We start from the raw sequence: 22,815 nt of genomic DNA, 5'->3' as shown, positions 1-22,815 counted from the left end.
TGCTATGCTAGGTCACCTTTCTGTTTTGATCAACTGAATTGGAGTGACCCCTCAACATTGTCAGGACATAGCTCCTCCAGAAAGCCTTCCATGACCACTTAGGCACAACTAGGCACTCTGCTCCTGGAGTAACCAGCATACACCTTGACCATGGAACTTAGTCACAATAGGGTAAAATGCCTCATCTGTATGCTGGGATCTCTTACTTGACTGTAAATTCTTGAGGCCAGCTAGTATGTTGTATTCATCTCTGTCTCTCTAACACTTAGGTCTTAGAACTCATGTTGGTAAAACCACAGCAAGAAAGATAACCAAAGAGAAAAGGCAAGTCAGTCTTTCTCAGGATACATATTCATGTGGGTTCAAAGCACAGTGGTTACATGCACAGGCTTTAGAATATGGCTATTTGGTTTTAAATCCCATTTCTGCCACAATTTAGCTGTGTGACTTTAGGTAAGTTACTTAAACTCTCTTTGCCATGGGTTTCAAATTAGTTAAATAGGAAACTTAAACCTGTTTCATGAATTGGTATGAGGATTTCATGAACCAATATACGTAAGTTGTTTAGAATGGTGCCTGGCACATAAGTGCTCAATAAAATTTAGCTATTGTTGTTATTTTAGCTATATTAATAGCTACAGAGTGAATAGTTAAAACCAAACTGCAGGCTGAAATAAACAGTACCCAAATGGTAAACGTTCATTGATCTATGAAACGATTGAGTAATTTCTCATAAACTAATCATGGGCCTGCAAGAGTTTTCATCCAGAGGCAAGACAGGATTTCCACACTATTGTTTGTTTATGCTCCTCACAGCATTATGGCATACTCCAAATCCTCAGAACCACACAGAAAAAGAAAGTAAACAAGAATAAGTGTTGATTTTAGGAAGTAGAGCCAGTTCCTGCAACATTTTTAAATCGCTTATAATTTCTCACTTCCTTTTGAGAAACTGCCTCTTTGCTGAACCCAAGGTGCCCAGCTCAGTGTCCTTAGTCACCTGAGTTCCAGAAGAGACTCAAAATTCAGCAGAGTTTGAATTTTACCAGGTCTTTCCAGAATGACGGAAAGAACTGTGAGCCCTGGAGAGGGAGCCGGTCAGGGCATCCCTTGTATTAACTGTTTCTAGACTCCAAACCTCAGGGTCACTGTGAGCTCGCTCCTCTGTCGCCCTGACCTCAGATGCCCATAGTTTAACCACTCTCAATATTCAGTGAATCTCTTTCAGTCACTCCATAAAACTCTGTCCAGTCACATTTTGTGCTTCTAAAAAAGCTTCTAAACTCATCTTCATTTCCTATTCTCCAAATTAGCTTACCTAATACTTTCAGTTTTCCAAAAACATAAGTTTAATGAGATTTACAACACACCGACAAACTTTCCTCCTTTAAAACATTTACTACTCCCCCAGTTGCCTATAGAAATAACCCCAAATTCCTGAGACTGACAGTTTTGCCTGGCCAAGACCTTGTCTTACTCCAAGTATTTTTATTCTTATAAGAACCATCTGCTTTAATCAGAAGGAATGGCTTGTTCTCACATTTGCCACATGCCAGCTCACTTACTACTCAGGTAACTGTGGTTCTCCGCTCTTGGGCTCTCACACTAGGGTACTGACCCTGCCTTTGCCTACTCAGTGTTTACTCGGGGAGACTCCATCCCCTCTCCAGGACTTCTGAAATCACTCATTCATGGCAAGTCTTTGATAAACAACCAATAAACAGTTATTTCTGCTCATGTCCCAGACACTGAATTAGGTGCCAGGGACTGGGGATACCACAGTGAAAAAATAAGACAAAAATTTATGTTTCATAAAAGAATCAAGTAAATGAGGTAAGTAAAATATATAGCATGTAACTCTAGTGTGAAATGCTTGAGGGATTAAAATCCAATAGGGAAATGGGGATAGGAAACGAGGGAAGCTGCAGCACTGGGGGTGCCTCAGCCACACCCCCATGGTACCAAATGTTCTTGTGTGCAGGGAAGGCCTTCTGCTGCAAGCAGATTTGATTCTCTATCGAAAGGCATTCTCTGACCACGGAAGCCTATCTGTCTGCACACAAGGCATTCCCGAGTGTCAGGAATGAATCTTCCCAGGAGCATCCCTCAACCCATGTCTAATGGCAATTGGTGGGTGAATACCTCCCACGTGAGACAACTCTGAGGTGTGTTCTGTACAGTGCCTTAGGGCTCCCAGTGGGATATGAGTGCCAGTTGGTATCTGCTCATGCATGGACACTATGTCTTTCTTTCCTTTTCAGTCTCATTTTCTGATTACTTTACTGCTGTTCTAGGAGATTGTCTCCCAAATAAATGACTTGCTCTAGAAATTTTTTACCTGGATTTGCTTACAACTCAGTGTAAGAGCGAGGTGGCCAAGGAATGTTTAACTGAATAAAGGTCTCAAGGAGGTGAAGGAGCAAGGAAGCTGTGGAGATATCTTGGGGAAGAGTCAAGGCAAAGGAAACAGTGAGAGCAAAGAGTTTGAAACAGTAGTGCTTGTTTGTGGAACACTGAGAAGGTCAGAATGCAGAAACAGGTGAGGTCAGAGAGAATGAGGGACCAGCTCATGCTCGACCTCAAAGGTCATCATAAGAATTTCAGCTTTTAATAAGACTGAGATGAGAAGCTTCTGAAGGGTTTTAAGTAAAAGGGGAACATGATCTGACTGATATTTTTGTAAGGATCACTCTGTCTGCTCGGTTGAGACAAAGATAGAAGAAGATAAGTAGGTCATGAGGCAGGTGTAATAATCTAGGTGGTTACTGATGAGTTCTGGAATCAGAGTAGAAGTAATGGAGGAAGTGAGCAGTGGTCTGATTCTGAATCAGTTATGAAGGCTGAGCTAGTAGAATTTTCTGATAGATTGGATAGGGGTTTAAGTGAAAGAGAAAAGTCAAGGATAACACCAGGGTTTTTTTATCCAATCAACTAGAAGAATGGAGCTGCCATTTACTGAAGTGACAAAGACTACAAGGGGAGCAAATTTTAAAGAGAAAATTAGGAGCTCAGTTTTGGACATTTTAAAATCGAGATGCCTTCTACACAACCAAATGGAGATTTGAGCGGGTGACTGGATATAATAAGTAAAGTCAAGACCTCATGGACAACGTCTAGGCTGGAAGTAAAGCTAGCAACCACCAGTATGTAGATAGGATTTAAAGGCTGAAACCAGGTCAAATCCTCAACCGGGGAAAAGCAGACAAGAGAGAGAAGAGGGTCTCCAAATGAGCCCTGATATACTTCTATGTTTAGAGATAAGGATTAACCAGTGAAAGAGACTGAGAAGGTGCAATTGGAGTAGAAGCGGGAAACTAGGTATGTGGAGTCCCGGAAGACAGAAAAAGAAAGTTTTTCAATCAAATGCTGTTGACAGGTCAGGAAACGGAGTGCCTCCTTCTGCTAATGTCTAAAGCAATTGTTTGCTGCATAACTAATTAGCATAACTAATTATGAACTGCCTTCTGTCACCATCATTTCTAGCATTGCCTTGAAATATATCTTTGATTGTTATTTGGCTTTTTATGTGTTTATGAGTTATTTTCTTGGCCAGATTATAAACTCTTCTAGAGCAACACTATGACATAAATCTTCTTGATTCCCACACAGAACTCAGCAGAGGACATTGCATGCAATAGACACTTGACAAACATTTAATCTTTTAATTTGCATTTTCAACTGAAATATCACATTCTTCATGAAATATTGCCTAGTTAATCTGTCTAAAAGTGATCTGTCCCTTCTGTGAACTCCAGTTACATTAACTGTCTGCACTTAATAATTATTGCTTTGCATTACAAGTTATCTTTTCATAGCTATGAATCTTGTCACTTCTAACTAGGGATTCATAGTATTTTGGTGGCAAGGAATGAGTTTTGTGTATCTTTATATACTCCAAATGGCCTACAATTAATTAATTAATTAATGCATGTAATCATCGACCTTATCTGTATTTAAAGTGCCTTAAGTAAATTCTTATTAATAAATACTTGTTTCCCCAATATGTGCTTCCTTTCTGACCTGGTATTTATTCTTTGGAATCTGAGATTTCTGGCCTTCTACTGATACACACAGCTATGGTGTTCTACATCTCAGTAGAGGTGCTCCAATCTCTCTGGCATTTCATCAGAGGGGTTTATGGTATCATTATAATAATCACAGCCACTGAAATTGTGTTGCTTATTTTCACAAATAAAAGTAAATTATAATAGTGGTTTATGCATCTCATTTCTGAGAAGTGAGGTGATGAACACAATATCATGTTACCCAGGCTGAAGGAATGACTTTTCTTATAAAACTAAAACAGATCTCTCTTTTTTTCTGGTCATTCCAACCCCTGCACTGAACTGGAAAATGTATTCATTTATCTCTTCATTTAGCCCAGCAGGTTTTGATCTAGACTATATATTATAAAAATTAGGATGTGATTCCATAGTGTAGTGGTTAGCACATCTGCTTTACACGCAGAAGGTCCTGGGTTCATGCCCAGTGGAGCCACAATCCATGGTCTACAGCCATGCCACCTTGAACAAGCCCGATGTCTGATCTCAGAAGCTAAGCAAGGTCGGGCCTAGTTAGTACTTGGATGGGAGACCACCTAGGAAGACCAGGTGCTCAAGGCTTAAATAATAATGAAAAATAAATAAATAGAGAAACCTGAAGTTGCCCTAAAATAGAGCTTATGAGGTCCTTATAAATGGAACAACATGGAAGAGAGTTTCCACTAAAAACTGTATTACAAGGATTAAAAAAATTCTTTAATTTTTAGCTTAGGCTTTCTGAACAAGCAAAAATAAGAGAATCCTACTTGTAAATAGAAGTTCTGCAGGCTAGAATATTGATATATCACTTTCACACCCAACTAAATCTGAATCCAGTTTGACAGCAAAATTTGTGACTTCTGAGATGATAAAACACAGATGTCTTCCCAGGTGAAATGGGAAAGTAAGTGAAAAGAAATATTTTGTGTCAGCATTAATAAAGAGGCCAGTTAGAAATTATATATTAACAGAGTGACTTTGTGATTGGCAGCACCATTACTTGTATGATTTTAATTTTCATATTTAACGTTTTATGACTTTTCAAGTATCTGACCTTATCATGGAGGAACAATGGCCTAAATTATGTAATATATTCTGAGATTCCATATAAAAGGTGAAAATTATGTTCTTGATTTCAAAAAACATAAAGTTCTAACCTGGCCCTATAGATCATGGGATTCTTCATTGTGATGTGATCTTATTAATGATGAAAATCAGTATTTTTAAAGAATTGAGGAATATATGTGTCAATATTTAAACAACTTCCAGCAAGAGCATTACATTTTAAAGTCAATACATTAGCTCAGAAAAGCCAGTGCAAAGCAGAATCAGAAATTCAAATGTATATTTTTAATTGAGATATAATTGACATATAACACAGTGTAAATTTAAGGTGTACTAGGTGTTTTATTCGATAGATTTATATAATGCAATACTGTTACCACCAGTGTGTTAGCTAACACCACTATCCAAGTATTCCTTTTGAGTTATTTGTTTTCAGTATCACAGTTACAGTTAGCAGAAATTGTTTTTCCATTTAAACTAATATTTGTTATTTGTGGTTAAAAATAAAACATGTAAGTATAATCTTCAGGGAGAAGAGATATCTATAATGATATGTATGGTATGGTTCCAACTTCTCAAAATATTTGGTTGTCCCCGTACATGCTTAGACAATAAATCAAAATATTTACAGTGCTTATTTCTAAGTGATAGAGCTAGTGATTATTTTCTTTTGTCTATATTTTTTCTAATGAAATTTATATATAAAATTGTTGTCATGTAGCATATGTAAATTTTAACAAAAAATTCCCATCGAGCTCTTGCCAATACAAAATTATAGATTATTTTTGCTCCCTTTTTTCAGAAAATGCATAATTTCAAGTACAGACCAAACATGAGCAAATTCAAAATAAATATACATAATTTTCTTATTATATAAATAAAAACCTACCAAGTGTGTATTCAAACATATACATGCTTATAAATAGAATATCCTTGGAAGGGTAAAAAGAAGCTGGTGTTTGCCTCAGAAAAGGTAATTGGACAGCTATAAGATACTATTGTCTCGTTGAGATCTTTGGTATTTTTGTGTTATATGAATTTTAGAACTTAGAAAAATATAAGAAAAATAAAAATGTTTATTTAAATTCCTCTAATTACTCTTTCTAATCAACTGTTGGTTCTTTCCTTACACATAAAACCTTTTTTCATTGTTAGATTAGATTGCTCTGTTTTTTATTTATTTTGACTTACTGCCAAAAACGTAGGATCTCTATTATTGCCCTGTTTGAATAATAAATAACTAGAACCTGTTTTCCTACTAAATGTTTCAACACTAAATGTTGTGGAAAACTTTTACCTTCCTTGCAAAACTTCTCACAATGCTGCTATTAAAGAAGACATAACTGCTGAGTTCAACCCTGCTCTCAGTTAGGTGAAGGTTTGTTTATAGAAGAGCCTTGAAGTTAAGGTTAAGGTTTGTGATAGAACAGTTATCAGTCAAGGGCTGACTCTAGACATTCATTTGTACACTGGTTCACTTAGATAAGCTCAGAGCTTTTCTTGGCTTTCAACTTTCTTCTTCTAATTTTCATTTTCATAAACTGACTTGTTTCTTCTGGGAGTGAAAAGACATAGATCGGGTGCATAGAGAGAAAATATGGAGGCAGTACAATGGAGCAAAATAGTCTTTTCAACAAAAGAAAAGACATGCAGAGAGAAAAGGCATGGATCAGATGACTTCCCAAAGTCTCTTTCAGCCTCACCTATACATGTAAAATATTTACTTATGTCGTCTCAGGTTTAGCTAAGTGTGCTTTGCAGATTGTTCCCATGGTTACATGAAAACTGTATGTGTTAATTTATAATTTTTGACACTAACTGATGACAGGTGGTTTGTGTGCAAAGACCATGGTATTTAAACAGTTAGGAGGAAAGTGAATACATGAAGGAGCTAATGAACATTAAAAAGGTGGTAAAGTTAATGAACTGGTGGCATCAGTTATCTCCCTCAACACTCATATAAATGTTTGTAAGAGTCATACAAGGTCCTGTGCATTTATTTACTTAATCAAAGGTTAATAGCATTAAAAAGTGGGGAGAACACGTAGATCTGACATGAGAACTCTGAGAAACCTTAAAATAATCGCTATTACAACACTAGTGGAGGGGACAAATAGACTACCAGACTGAAACTAATTCCGCAATGAGGGAGACAGAAAGTACTGGAAGATAACCAAACAAAGAGAAGGGCCAAGTATGAAAAACCAACAAACTAGAAACCATTCTAACAGAATAACAAAGGAAATATGAGTTAGAATTCTGAGAATTGTAATTCAAAGCATTGAGAGCAAAAGTTAAACATGCCAAATAAATAAACAACATGCCATCCTAACAGAAACATTTTGTTTTACATGGTCTGAAACACCAATTCTGAGAATTGCTTATAAGAATTAAATAGAAAGCAAAAAATAAGAAAAACAACAAAAGCAAAAACAAGCACAAATAAACAAAAATTAGCATGTAGAAGAGTACAGCTCAGCAATGGCATTTATATACTGATGAGGCCAGTTTAACTCACCTTCATAGGAGATGGTTTAAATTAAAAAGATTTTTATACTGAATTGGCTAATTTTTATATTTCATACAAAAATTGGATTCTATTTGATACAAAAATGTCAAAGGAAGACATTTTCTTATATACTTAGGTTTTTTGTTTTTTTTTTAATACTGATCATTAAGTCATCACTGGAATAGATTTTTGGAAAATGGTGCTTATTTCGAAAGATGTCTTAGTCACCATATGCTTTTATATATATTAAATGTTTTATATTCAACTAAGAAAGAGAAAGAAATAGAAAATATAGACAATTCTTTTTGTTTTTGTTTTCGTTTTTAAATAGCAGATAATGAAGATGAGAATGATCCCATAGGGAGGGTAAAATTGATTATGCAGGGCAGAGAAAGAACATTAGCAGGGATAACACCCTTGAGTAAGCCTGAGAGGGTGGAATCCACTGCATAAGGAGAGAGGTGACCTTTAATTAAAAACAGGAACCATTAGCTACATTATATGGACAGAGATGCAGTTATGTTAGTAGATTTAGTATTAGGAGTGTGTGTATCTTCTTATTGTGTCTCATTTTCCCAATGGAATGATAGAAAAGGTCATTAGCTGAAAGGAGAAAAGAGGGAGTATTTGAGGTGTGAGAAGAAAGACAAAGATGTGAACCTCTCCCTTCAGAGACATTACTGGGGGCCCCACTTGCAGAAAATGATCATGAATCAGCTTCATGGGTAAAGGTGTAAAATAGGCAGAAAACTGAATTTCATCGAGAGTAGGTTTTTTTCAGGCAAGTAGGGAAAGAGAAAAGGGAATTGAGTTCATCTGTAAGGAGTGATTATAATGAAGGACCCATGGAAACTAAACCAGGTGTGGGCTTAATGAACAATGAAAAGGTAGTGGTGGGGTCAAAAGCTTGGAAGACCTGCCAGCATCAAGAAATTGTTGGAGACGGTACCAGTGAGGATGAGCGGAAAGACAGGATGAGGGGGTTAGAGAACATCAAATCTGAAATACTGATTTTTAAGGGGTGGAGTTATTGATAATGGCAGTTGTAGGGTATGGTCCTGGAATGAGTGGCAGAGAAGAGGAGGGGGAGAGAAAGAGAGAGAGGGAGAGAAAGGTGGAGACAGTGGAGTAGGGTCTAAATTTTTCAAATAGGAGTGACTGGTAGCACTGCACCATAAGGGAGGGTAGATAGTGGTAGAGTCTGGTGCCATGTGCATCTAAAATCAATATTTTAAGGGGTCTGTAAATGAACACTTTGTTGATTACCATTAATATATGCCAAAATAGAAGTTACAACAGCGGCAGCTAGTTTATATTAAGTGAAAGAAAACACACCAAAAATATTGTTATATATTTAACAATGAAACAAACTAGAGAGCAAATTTTTATCATAACCTTGAATGTTATTCCTACTCTTACAGAATAGGAAATTTCCAGATTCAGGAAGTTGCCAATTACCTTCTAACGAGAACTATGAAGAGGATTAAGTGAGAATACTAATGAAGTGTTGGACCTGACAAATGGTAGGTACTTAATAAAATGTCAGGAGGGGGTAAAACTGAAAATGACTTTCTATGAAGGAGAAATTTCTAGCTTGCTTTGCCACTTTTCTGTATGCATTGTGTTAAACAAAACAAAACAAAACTTTTATATCAAAGGTCACCTTGATATATACACTGGTTTTCCCTAATTTGTAGGCCAGAGACTTATTCTACTATTTCTGAGAAGAGTCTTGCATTAAGCAATATAAACTCTGCTTTTGAATGTTGTAAGTACTGGTCGGGGGCGGGGGGGGGGGCGGTGGATTTAATAATTGATGTTGGAACAACCGGCTAGAAATGTTTTTATAGTCATGGGAATGTATTAAGTTGCCAAACCCAGAATCCATAAAGTTATATATACTTGATCACCGAAACATGGCAAAAATGAATGAATAAACCTTAAACAAAGTTTTAACTTTTTAACCTTAACAAGATTAGAAGGCAAAAAACAAATGAAGAAAGTTGCAACATGTAGAATGGAAAAAGATTCCTAATAAAAAAGAGATTTTATAAAACAATAAGAAAAAGATAAACCCTAATTGTTTTAAAGTGCAAAAGACATGATTATGACTAGGAATTAAAAGAATAGAAATGGCTAATGACTGTATAAAAAGATATTCATCAGAAGGAATGAAAGGGACCTGGTCTTCATTATTTATAATATCAACAATGCCCAGCTTTAAAGAGGAGGCAGAGATGCAGCCCTTTCAAGCACTGTTAGTGGGAATGAAAATTAGACCAGTACTGACTTTTTGGTTGTTAGTTGGAAATCTTTACCAAAATCCTAAATAGGCATATTCTTTGACCTAGCAACTCCACTTCTAGGAATTTATTCTAAGGAGATAAGGTGACCTAAAACATAAATGTGTCTTAGCATCAGCAGTAACAGAAAAACATTTTGAAATGTTAACAGTCATGAAAAGATACATCCAACAGACTGCTGAATGAAACACGTATGCTACAAAATAGCATGTGTAGTTTTGATCACATACATGTAAAAATATATGTGTTTGTATGTAAGCGTCCAATTTGATGTCTGAAATGATGTTCCCAACCATGTGAATGGTGATTATCTTTAAGTAGTGAAATTTCTGATCATTTTACTTTCTAGCTTATGTTTTTGTATATTGTTTGAATTGTGAATGAGGACCACTTACCACCCTAGTGATTAGACGATCACTCCTTGGGCGTCTTTGTTTATTCTCTCCTCTGCCTGTAACACCCTTCACCTCCTTCAGTTCTCTGCTCAAATGTCCCCCATTAGAAAGGTCTGCCTTTGCCACTCTATTTGAAACGGAAACACCATCCCTCTGTGAGCATGCTCCATCCTTCGTTCTTGTGTTAGTCTTCCCTGCTGTACTTAACACCATCTAATATTTTTAAATTTTTATTTATTGTTTGTTTATTTATTATTTGTTTGTTATTATTTTTTACTTTTTATTTATTGTTTATTCTTTTCTTCCCCCACTGGAAAGTAAACCTAGCAAGGGCAGGACTTTGTTTTGTACTGACCTGTAACCCCAGTGCTGGGAGCTGTGCCAATCTCTTCATAAATATGTGTTGAATGAATGAAAACACCCATATATGTACACATGCATGAGTGTGCATGCACATGCATGTGTGTGTATGCACAAATATATGAATCAAACATCCTTTACTTTTACTCTAATTCCCTACAAGAAATTTCCTGAAAAGGCCTTGATTAAAAAGAAGGAGAATGATTAATTTATAAACATCAAGTTTTGTCAGCAGCCAGCCCTACCAAAGAGAAAATTTTTACCTTACATTCAGGTTAATTTCTATGCTGAATTTTACTTCAACATCAGTAGTCATAAGTTTAATTAGCTAAATAGTGATAACTTTAATTGAGCTCTCAACATAAGGAGAAAACAACTTGCATATTTTTTCTCTTCTGAAATCTTGATCGTCTTTGAATCAAATTAAGTGCTTTGTTCCTAAACTGCTGAAAACCTCTTGTCAGTTCCATAGGAATCCAAGAAAGAACAAATAGAAATTTTAAGTGGCAAAAACTGGGAATTCCACCCCCGCCCCCCGCCATAGTTTAGAACACAGTCTCCTTGGCCAAATGGAGGGACTCTGGGAGTACCTCTGCTGACACAGGAAATCTGAGTGTGATGATACCGTCTTCCAGCCCAAACCCAGGAACCCATGGAAAAAGGCCCCTCACCCCACCCTCCCTGCGGCCCCTGCTACCACTGATACACTTGGGTGCTTTGATTTTGTGGAGCTGGTGATCCCATTTAGGATACAGTAGTGGGAGGGTGGGGCTCGGAGTTGCATTTACCTGTTTATTTCTCAAGGGCTGAACCACTTCTCTAATGCACAGCTCTAGATCATTGAGATAGTCTTTCTCGGTCTGTATCAGCTCCCTGATGATTTTCGAACGCTTTGCCATCATTCTCTGCATCTGATGCTCCTCCTCCTGAGTTAAGGTCTCAGCTGCAGAACACCCGGCCTGTGGAGTCATCTTTTCTGTTAAGTGAAAATATGTACACGTGAGACATCCTGCTGAGGTGTCTTGTTCCTTCATTACAAGTGCCACTGCAGGGTTATTGTTAGCAAAGAAAAAGGCTTAGGGTATCTTCGAGGTATGTTCTTAGGAGACGATGTGTGGGCCTTCCCTGTAAAGTCAGAATCCTATGAAACTATGAGCATAGAGGGACATGAGAATGCATTACTTTTGACAAATCAGTTAAAAGATTTTTCACTGTCATGGCTTGTCTTTAAAATATCCCATTGCTACTATATTAGGCTAATAAACCCAGTGTTTGAGCTAAAGGTAAAATGTATAAAAACATAGTTCTGAACTTCTTCTGGACACATTCGAATTATTTAAATTTATTTTTTAATTATAGTTAACAGAAAACATTATATTGATTTCAGTCATACAACAGTGATTAGACATTAATATACCTTACAAAATGATCACCATAAGTCTAGTAACCATCTATCACTATACAGTTATTACAGTACTATTGACTGTATCCTCCGTGGTGTACATTACGTCCCTGTGACTTACTTTATAATGGCCAATTTGTACTTCTTAATCCCCTTCACCTTTTTCACCCATTCCCCACCCTCTCCTATCCAGCATTCATCAGTTTGTTCTCTGTATCTGAGTTTGTTTCTGTTTAGTTTTGTTTGTTCATTTGTTTTGTTTTTTTTTAGATTTCACACATAAGCGAAATCATCTGGTATTTGTCTTTCTCTGCCTGATTTATTTCACTTGGCATAATACCCTCTAGGTCCATCCACGTTGTCACAAATGGCAAGATTTCATTCTTTTTTTATGGCTGAGTAATATTTTATTGTGTGTGTATACATACCACATCATCTTTATTCATTCATCTATCAAGGAACACCAAGACTGCTTGACTATTGTAAATAATGCTGCAATGAACATAGGGGTGCATATATCTGTTCAAATTAGAGTTTTGGATTTCTTTGGATGAATACCCAGAAGTGGAATTGCTGGATCATATGGTAGTTCTATTTTTAACTTTTTGAGGAATCTTCATACCGTTTTCCATAGCGGCTATACCGGTTTACAATCCCACCAACAGTGCACGAGAATTCCTTTTTCTTCACATCCTTGCCAATACTTATTCTTTTTTTTTTTTTTCTTCTCCCTAATAATAGCCATTCTTACAGGTGTGAGGTGATATCTTTTTGTGGTTTGATTTGCATTTCCCTGATGATTAATGATGTTGAGCATCTTTTCGTATGTCTAAGGGACATCTGTATGTCTTCTTTGGAGAAATGTTTATTTAGGTCCTCTGCCCATTTTTTAATCATATTATTTGCATTTTTGATATTGAATTTTATGAATTTTTATATTTTGGATTTTAACCCCTATCAGGTATATAATTTACAAATATCTTCTCCCATTTAGTAGGTTGCCTTTTCATCTTATTGATGGTTACTCTCATGGTGCAAAATCTTGTTAGTTTGACATAATGCCATTTGTTTATTTTTGCTTTTGTTGCCTTTGCCCTAGAGGCATATCCAAAAAAAATATTGTAAGTGTCGGAGTTTATTGCCTATGTTTTTTTCTAGATCTTTTATGGTTTCAGGTCTTACATTTAAGTCTGTAATGAATTTTGAGTTTATTTTTGTGTATGGTGTAACAAAGTGTTCTAGTTCCTTTTTTTTTGGCATGTATTTTAGACACATTTGCTTTTAAATCGAGGGGGAAGATTTTTAATTAGTAAGTGGAACACTTTCCAATTTTATTTGTTTCTATTATTAAAACTAATTGCTCCTCATTCTCAGTGGATAATGTGTAAACCTTAATCAAATAGAAAACAATTGCATGTGATTTGAATTCACAATCAGAATCTATGAGCAGTGAGGTAGTAGTGGATTAAACAAATTTTAACTTTTTTTTTTTTGCTCATCTTCAATACTATGCACATCTTGTTATCTCAAAATTCTTGAACTGGTGAACAGAAAATTTTAATTAAAAAATTACAGTGCTAAAGAGATGTTGAGATGAATTGGAAGCCTCACATGTAGCCAGGGTTTTATATAAAGATTAATGTAAAAAAGTTAAGTATTTTCAAGGATGAGATTTCCACAGCAATGTAAAAACTTTGAAGCCACAAACTATGTTACAGATGAAATCAGAGCAATAATAGATAGCAGGGCAGTGTATGGGTGTGTGTGTAAATGAATTTGCTTCAAGCTTGAAGTCATCACAAACTTAATTTTCGTCTAAGTCTCTGTAGTTGCAGAAATAATTTCATTTCTTTTAAAGCTAAGAAGATTTTAGGAACTGATATGTAAGACATCTTTGATATTGACACCATTTCCTGACAATGGAGAGCTTTACAAAAGGACTTACAAAAAGTCTGTATGAAAAAAAAAAGTGCATGCATCACAATGTATAGAAATGGAAATAAAGAGAAGGTATTCTCTTGGCTGACTCCAGAAACAAAGCTAAGAAAACTGGAGAGACATTATAGTAGAGGAAGTAATGTAAAAGGTTCAACGTAAAAGGACTGACCCAAGAATGTGAAGAGACACTCCAAATGTAGTGAGCTCTCCTCTCTCCCTGCTGGCTCACTAAATTCAGAAGTTAAGACAGTGGCTCAATAATCAAATATCTGTGGAGAATGCCATGATAGTAACTCCAGTGTTAGTTGGAAGGCACACTGAATTGATCTTTGGACAATTCTGACTGGCAGGTAAATTCACTCCTGGACCATTCACCTAGTATCCTCCCTTCATCAGGAAAAAAGATGGATTTGACAGACGTTATCTGAGAGCACACAGTTTTACAAGGCTAGGGCGAAGTCAGTGCCAGAGAAATAATCTATACTAGGAGAGAGAATGAATGCATGAGGTTTTCTGCAGCCTGCATCTCTTGATCTATATTATAAGCATTTTTGGATGCTTGCTAATTTATAATATTTTTATTGGCAAGTAGAAGAAGCCTGCCTCTCAGCGCTCTAAATTTGAAAGGAAAAGTTACAATCAGGTGTCATTACTATGAATTATTTTGTATATAAGAAGAAGGCGGGTCACTGGTGAGGGAACACGCAATAAGCAGGCTGTATACACAGTGTAACCCTCATGAGCCTCTTTTTGGCTGCTCCTTCTGAAAGGTTGGGATTTGGGAGACAAAAGGCAGAGGGGAGGCGATGGAGGTTCTTTTCTCCTGGGATATATGAAGTAGCTCACATAAAAGAAAAAAAAAAAACTCACTAATACAGAGCTGACAAACTAGTGCAGATAGTACTTAATTATTAGTTAACATTACCTTGAAAATAGAAGGGACACTGTTGAAATACTGTTCTGCCCAATGTCTGCTTTTCCAAGTTATAAACCTTTTATGCCTTATTAAAAGAATCTATCAATTATTTGGGGGTAAAAAGAAAGGATTCTTCCCTGATCTTTGGAAAAGAAATATTCCCAAAATATATTCTCAGGTTCCTTTCAGTTCTACATATAGGACTCAATTACTATTATGATTTATTTCACAGATTTCTCAGTTGCTGCATTTTATAATGTACTACGTAAAATTTTATTAATTGAAATTTGCTTAGATTTTCTAGTATTGCTCTACAACTTGTTCATTTATAATTTGGGGGCAATGGTGGTTGAAATAAAGTGCCAGTCAAGGTATTCAACTTTAGAAACTTCTCCTTTCAGATGTGAAAAATCTCAGAGAATTTAGAGTTGAGCAACCTTATAAGATATCTTTGTTTGTTCTTTTAATTCAGTTTTATTGCAGGAACAGACTCAACTTGCATCATTTTATGGTCAGGTCTCTAAACACTTTCTGTGTTTGAATTTCTTAAACCAACAAACTCTGCAATGCATTGTGGGCATAGGTTTTGTTTTTATAAGATCCCCTCTACCTTTAAAACTTTCAACTTTTAGTTATTCTATGTTTTTAAATATAAAACTATATGTAATATATGACTATTACCAATCTATATCACCCAAATCAGCAGTCTGCTATAATAAATTTTTATTTCTAGATAAAGCAACAAAAGAACTAAGTATTTATGAAAGAAGGAGAAATAGAGCTTTACAAATGAATATTTTTCATAAGTTAGCATATAATAAAAGACTGTCAAAACTAAAGTAAAACTGAGCACAATCTAAAAGCACATTTAGATTGTTTTAACCAAAATATACCACTGTGTATGAGAGCAGTGCCATGTAACTGACTCCTGTTACCCATTCTCTATTTCTTTCACCCTCAAATTTCATTTTTCCAAGAGTGATGATGAATTCTCACTATTCTAGCCACAAATTTTATTCATAGCATATGTGGAAGTTTATATATAAGTAGTTTACATATAAAGAAGTTTATATATAAGGAGGTTGCTGTGGTTTAGGAAAAGGATAGTCAGGCTTAAGATCAGGCCTGCCACTCTCAGCAGTGAGAAGGTGATGGACAAGTTAGTTATCCTCACAGAGCCTATACTTCCTCATCTGTAAAATAAGAATGAAACCATTGCAGTGTTATCATGAAATCTGAATTAAATGGGCAGTAGTATGTCGAAACTCCTTAGGACCTTTAAAACAACATAAATATTAGTTATTTCCATGGGCACAGAAATAATAGGGCTCCCTTCTCTTTTCTCTTGAACTTCATCATCTAGAGCAAACAAGTATAACCTTCCCAAAATACTTCCCTGCACCTACAAACATACAAAACAGAAGTTATCCATACATGAGTATCTTTTTGTAAATTATATATGTATACACACACACACACACACACACACACACACACACACACACACACACACATTCTTTACAATAGTAGTATAGTTGTCAGACACTGCTATTTGCCTACCCGATAGCTATTCTCCCATTTGTTTTTCATAAATTAAACCCTGAATAGATTTTAAAAAAACGCCTATTTCTTGTGGTTCTTTTTCAGCCTAAGGCCCAATTACGTAAGGCCAATGAAACGTAAGCAGAAATCTCTGAGAGAGGTTTCCAGGAGTTTGCAAAATAGAAAACCGGGCTAGGATGTCCCTTTCTTCCATCCTCTACCCACCATGGTTCTTACTTTCTTCTTTCTGCCTGGAATGTGAAGGTGAGCTCTGGAGGTGCTGTAGCCATGCTGGGACCATGAAGTGATAGCCACAGGGATTTAGACCGATACACCATGGATGGCAGTGTAGAAAGATATGAAGAGCCTCCCTACTCCTAGATTTCTTGCATGAGATACATAAATGTGTATGTGGTAATCCACATTTTTTCTGTTGCTTTTAGGAAAGTAGTCTGACAGGAATTTGGGTATCTATAATTCAAGTGCTGTAAGTAATGCAACCTAAAATGCAAAAATGGCCTAGTAGGGGAGGAAGGATATCAAGAGGTCATTTTGTGGTCTGGAGAGTTGGTGACCATTATTATCCGATGGTAAAATATTTGATAAATCTACATTTCTGCATACAAAGTCATATAATTCAGGGAAATGGTAGAAAAAATCAAAATGTTAATATATACTGATTATTTCTCGCCACATTCAGCAAAATCATAGAAATGAGGGATGAACTCAGACCATGACTAGGCAATCTCCAAGGAGAAATGGAAAAAAAAAAACACCTAAAAAAGATATTCTACTGGTGACCTATAGTCTAAATAGTTCCTTAATTGAATTGAAAAATGCTAACTGCTTGCATCCTCAGAGTGAAGTCCAAGAGATAGCTTTAGCAGTATTAAGACTGGTGCCTAAGGCTTTCCTCTTCCATTCATAGATAAGTTTGAGGGTGGTGCCTGGAAGCCTAATAGTGGCCATTGGGCTAAAGCCACTCTGCTTACACCCAATCCTGCCTATTCCGCTCAGCCATTTGTCTGACTCCTGGATCTTTGCTAATCTCCTGCCTGGAGAGACTTATGGGCTTTGAAAAAAATCTCTGGATATCAGTGGTCCTCATATATGGACATTTGTGGTCATCCTCATTTACCTTCCCACTACCGATATGCTTTCTCTGATTTCTATAATCTGGGTTCTTGTTCACTGTGGAAGGCAGAATAATGGCCCCGTAAGGATGTCTGTTTTAATCCTCAGAACTATGTTGCTGATGTGATCAAAGTTACAAATTCAGAGATGGGAAGATGATCCTGAATTATCCAGGTAGACCCAATCTAATTAATTACATTAGCTTTTAAAAGTGGAAGGGGGAAGCAGAAAACACAGAGGGGAAGTGTACAAGGGTTTTGCAGTTAGAGAAAGAGGCTGAAAGCCGAGGAGCAGCTGAGGGTGTGGGCAGCATGGGCAGCCTTTGGAAACTGAGAATAGCCTTTGGCTGACAGCCAGCAAAGAAATAAGTTCCAACAACCTGCAATAGCAAGAAATTGATTTTCCCCTCTAACCTCCAAAAAAGGAGCACAATTCTACCCACACTGATTTCAGCCTGTGAGACACTAAACAAAGACCCAGCCAAGCCTCTGGACTTCTGACTTGCAGAAACTGTGACATAATATATTTGTATTATTTTAAACCACTAAATTTGTGTTTATTTGTTATAGTAGCAGTAGGAAACTAATATTCCCAACATGCCAATCCCTAAAAGACCACAGTCACTATGTGTAAACTGCCCATTTTAAGTATTGAACTACATGCTTATAAGATTCCTTCCACTTTTCAGAGTTCCACAATGAATCTTTCTGAACTACTACTAGTCCAAGATTGTCTAGGCACAACAGCTTGAGCTTCAGTTTTGAAACAATCATGAAGAGATTGTTAATTGGACTTTTTCTTTCAATATAGTTTTTATTGCCTTTGTTCAATGTGTTGGTTTTCAGTACAGGCAAGAAAAATCACACTTGGAAGATAAGAATAGAGTTGGAAAAAAAAAAGACTTCAATTTGATAAACAATAAACCAGATACTCCTTATGGTCTGATGCATTATTGTCTTGAATTCAGTTTAATAATTTCCCAAAGCAGCCACGCAACAGTTCAAGTGGCAGTTCAATTTGTGGCAGTGGCTCTGAAGGCCATGGCAATGACAAAAGTGAAGAGAAGAAATAAATTGTGAAAAAAAAGCATGCCACTCCAGGTATATTTCACAAATCATGACAAAGAAATCTCAACATGCCTAATAGAGACCCAGAGTCATTTAAAAACACTGGAAAGAGCATTTAAAAAATATTTTAAATGAATGAATGAGCCTTCAAAAATAGATAAGAAATCCTCTGAGGGCAGTCCAGGGACCTAAGTGACGCTGAAACCACCAAACGCTCCAGAGGCATCTGCAGACACTGGTAGACTGGCAGAATGGGGATTTGTGTGCCTGTAATGAGAGGACAGGATGTGGCATGGCAGAGACAGAACCTGGGCAAGATCTCTAAGCATCGAGAAGCCTGATGAGAGAAAGAGCCTAAAGCCAGCAGCAGGAAAGGAAACACACCCAGAAAGGTGAACTAGTAAAACTAATGTTCCAAACGGAGAGACATAATAAGAATTATCTGTCTCAGCCAAGGCTCTGCATCATGATTGAACATAGGTAGGGGAGGCGCTAATAATTCAGGGACACTGATCAGCTTTCATATGGGTTTAGGACCTGGATTCATTGAATGTTTAACAAATAATTTTTAAGGGCCTCCTATGAGCCTGAAAGGGTTGTAGGAGTTGGGGATATATAACAGTTTAAAAAACATCAAAAGCTAATCTCTTTCTTCATGGAGCTTAAATTCTAGTGGGGGAAGAAGAACATAAATAAAGGTTATTTAGTATACTTACAGGTGATAAATGGTATGGAGAAAAATAAAGCAGTAAGAGCCACTAGGAGGTACTCAAAAGGTGTGCAATCTCAAATAAGATGGCAAGGAAGTTCTTACATTAAGCAAAGACTTGAAAGGTAAGAGGAAGTCACAGAGGTAGCTGGGAGACGTAGTTTTCAGCAAAGGAACCAGTGATAGAAAGCTTTAAGGTGGTAATGTGCAAGTCCTGTTCAAGAATCAGGAAGGAAGCTGGTGTGGCTGAGGTGGGAGGGCCAGGGGGAAAGTGGTAGGAGAGGAGATAAGCAAATTGAAGGAGAAGGCAGCTTGGAAGAGATAGTGGTCCTTTGTAAGTATTTTAAACATTTAAGCATCTTTAGTGTTACAGAGAAGGTAAAGGCATTAATGAACTTTAGATGTTTGTAAATTAAAAATGCTTGCTAAAATTTCATGGCCAACTGTTAATAGAAATAGTATGTAAATTTTCAAAAGCAGTAGAGGCAAAAAGGTAATGAGAGGGAATTAAAAAAAAAAAGAGGAAACAGAAAACAGAGAGAAACAAATATAAGATAGTACATCCAAATATATGAGTAATCATAATAAATCAAATAACCAGATTACCAAATTGAATTTAAAAATTAAAGTAAATAGCTATGTGTTATTTATAAGATAAAAACATAAGCACATACAAAGTTTGAAAGTAAAGAGATAAAAGATATACTAAGCAAACATTAATTAAAAGAAAGGTGGGGAGGCTTTTTATATCAGACAAAGTTTAAGGAAAAAATAAAAGTGGACAGTATATAATAAAATGTTTATCCAAAAGAAGTGAAAATTTTGTGTGTGCTGAATAACACTTTCAAAACAAGTAAAGCAAAAAGTGAGAATTGTAAGCAGAATTTGACAAATCATCCATAATAATGGAATTGTAAATATAGCTCAGCAATGGGCCAGTTAGCATAGAAAGATTTGTACTCAATAATTAAAGATTTCACATTCTTTTTAAGGATACATGTAACCTTTATGAAAATACACCGTATTTTAAGCCATAAAATTTCAAAGAATTGGTATATAAGAGCCACAACTAATTACAATTAAGTTAGAAACAAATAACATAAATAAAACTTAAAGGCTCATTTGTTTTGGAATTTTCAAAAACTCCTAAGTAACTAATGATCCATAGAGTAATCTCAAAAGCAAACAGAAGATATTTATTCTGAAGAAAAATATTAGACATGTGTAGAATGTAGCTAAAGCATTGCTTACAGAAAATTTATAGCCTTAAATGCCTATATAAAAAAATAAGCAAGACTGAAAATTAATGATTTAAGAATCTAACTAAAGAAATAAAAAAATTAAAATAGGAAAACATAATAAACCAAAAGGATATTAAGAACAAAACTTAATGAAATTGAATAGAACTTCAACTCAGGCTTCAAATAATTCCTGCAGATAGATGGTAAGGAACATGAGAACACACACACATGCAATCCTAAAACACACTAGGAAACAAAGTATCATTAGTCAGATACCAGAGAAAAAATAGTACAATTATACAAAGTCTTAAAATATCAGAATTATTAGACGGATATTAAAAAGTATACTTAATAGGTTTAAAGAAACAAAGAGTGCTTTTGAAATTATAAGCAAGAAACAAGAGGGTATAAAAATGACCAGGTAGATACTTTTAAAATGAAATATAACTAAAAACTAAAACTCAAAATTAAAATTTTATAACTCAATGAAAGCATAAAATAGTAAATTATACAGAGGTAAAGGAATTAATGAATTGAGCTAAAATATTACACAGAATGCAATAAAGAGAGGTGAAGACATGTAAAATATACAATGTAGGTTAAGAGATGTGGAGAATTGAATGAGAAGATCTAACTAGTGTTTAATTGGAGTTAATTGGGGTATAATAGAGAATGTAAAGAAGAAGCAATATTTGAAGTGATATAGCTTAGGATCTTTCAGAATTTTTGAAAGACTCTAATCCTCAGAGTCAGAAATTATAACAAATTCCAAACAAGATAGATAAAATTAGAAAACCACCCCTAGATGTAGCATTTTCAAACTTTAATACAATAAAAATAAATAGAAAATTTTAAGGGCAGGCAGTAAGAAAAAACAAATTACCTACAGAGAGATTACAATTAGATTCATGACTGTCTTTGTGCTTAAAGGCTCATTTGTTTTGGAATTTTAATATTGATAGAAGCCAGTAGATAGTAGAATAATACCTTCAGAGGGCTGAGAAAAAATACTGCCACACTAGAATTGCATGCCTAGCAAAACTTTCCCAAATATGGTGGTAAAATAAACACATTTTTAGGCAAACAAGATCTTAGTTTACCATCAAAAGAACCTGAATAAAGTGTAGCAAACCCATGAATAATGTGGAGGTTAAGGGCACTGAACCCCCTCATAGTCAAAAATCTGTGTATAATTTTTGACTCCCCTAAAACTTAGTTGCCACTTGGCTCCAGGAGCCCTGCAGATACCAAAAACCTTAGATGCTCAAGTCTCTATATAAAATGGCATGGATAAATGCATACAGTCAGCCCTCTACATCAAAGACTCCCAACTGCAGCTTGAAAATAATATAGGTATTTATTGAAAAATCTGCTTATTAGTGGACCCATGCAATTCAAACCTTTTGCACAAAGGTTATCTGTACTCCAAAAGCTATACCATACCAAATGGTCCCATATAGGAGACTAAAAAGCAAAGAAGTAAAAGAATGGAAATGAAGAAGGAAAGATAAATCATATGGAAGATTAATCCAGGAAGGACACCTGAAGAGGCAAAGAGAAATAACAAGATGTACAGCAATAATCAATGAAATTGACAAAATTCGTAGTCTCGAAATATTCATTTTTCACTTCAAAAGGGTGACACAATGTAAAAAGGAGCACACCTAAACATATTCTGGAGAAATATTCTAAATTCCATAGATAAAGAGAAATTGTTACAAGCATCCTGAAAGAAAATATTGGGACAAGACTAAGACCTTAATTAAATTTCTTATGTATAACATTGGAAGACATTAGCAGACATTGGAATAACATATAAAGAATTCTGAGAGAAAAAGATTTTTATTGTTGTTTATGTTTTAAGAAAAAAGAAAAAAGACTATCGCTTTCAAGTAAAGGAGAACTTAGAAGGTAGCCGCTCTTGAAATCTTTCTGAAAACGTTACCTTAAGAATTCCAGTCAAATGAAAATAGGATTCAAACATCTCAGGATAGTGGAAGATCAAATACATATGAAGCAGTGGTAGATCCCTTTGTCTAAACTCCTAATGAAAACATTCAACAAATTACAGTAATCTGCCTGAAATTTTAGAAATCAGTGCTTCAGGGTAAGAGATTCTGGAGAGAGCAGAGATGAGCAAATATTCACTATTGTGCCTAGAAAAAAAGTAAGGACTTGGAGCAAAGACCAGAGA

General features: G+C 35.7%; 1 protein-coding gene across 1 annotated transcript in view; it reads right to left on the bottom strand.

The window, feature by feature from the left end:
• The window catches only part of ARHGEF38 (Rho guanine nucleotide exchange factor 38), a 117,935-nt gene that overhangs the window by 74,452 nt on the left and 20,668 nt on the right, over nucleotides 1-22,815 (bottom strand). The window contains exon 2 of the mRNA XM_006918890.3: nucleotides 11,461-11,648. Coding sequence (XP_006918952.1) covers nucleotides 11,461-11,648 — 188 coding nt within the window. The remainder of the gene's footprint in view (nucleotides 1-11,460; nucleotides 11,649-22,815) is intronic.

Source organism: Pteropus alecto, unplaced genomic scaffold (assembly GCF_000325575.1).
Source record: "Pteropus alecto unplaced genomic scaffold, ASM32557v1 scaffold5, whole genome shotgun sequence".
NCBI lineage: Eukaryota > Metazoa > Chordata > Mammalia > Chiroptera > Pteropodidae > Pteropus > Pteropus alecto.
Note: the sequence above shows the minus strand (reverse complement) of the source record. Positions and strands in the feature narration are given on the sequence as shown.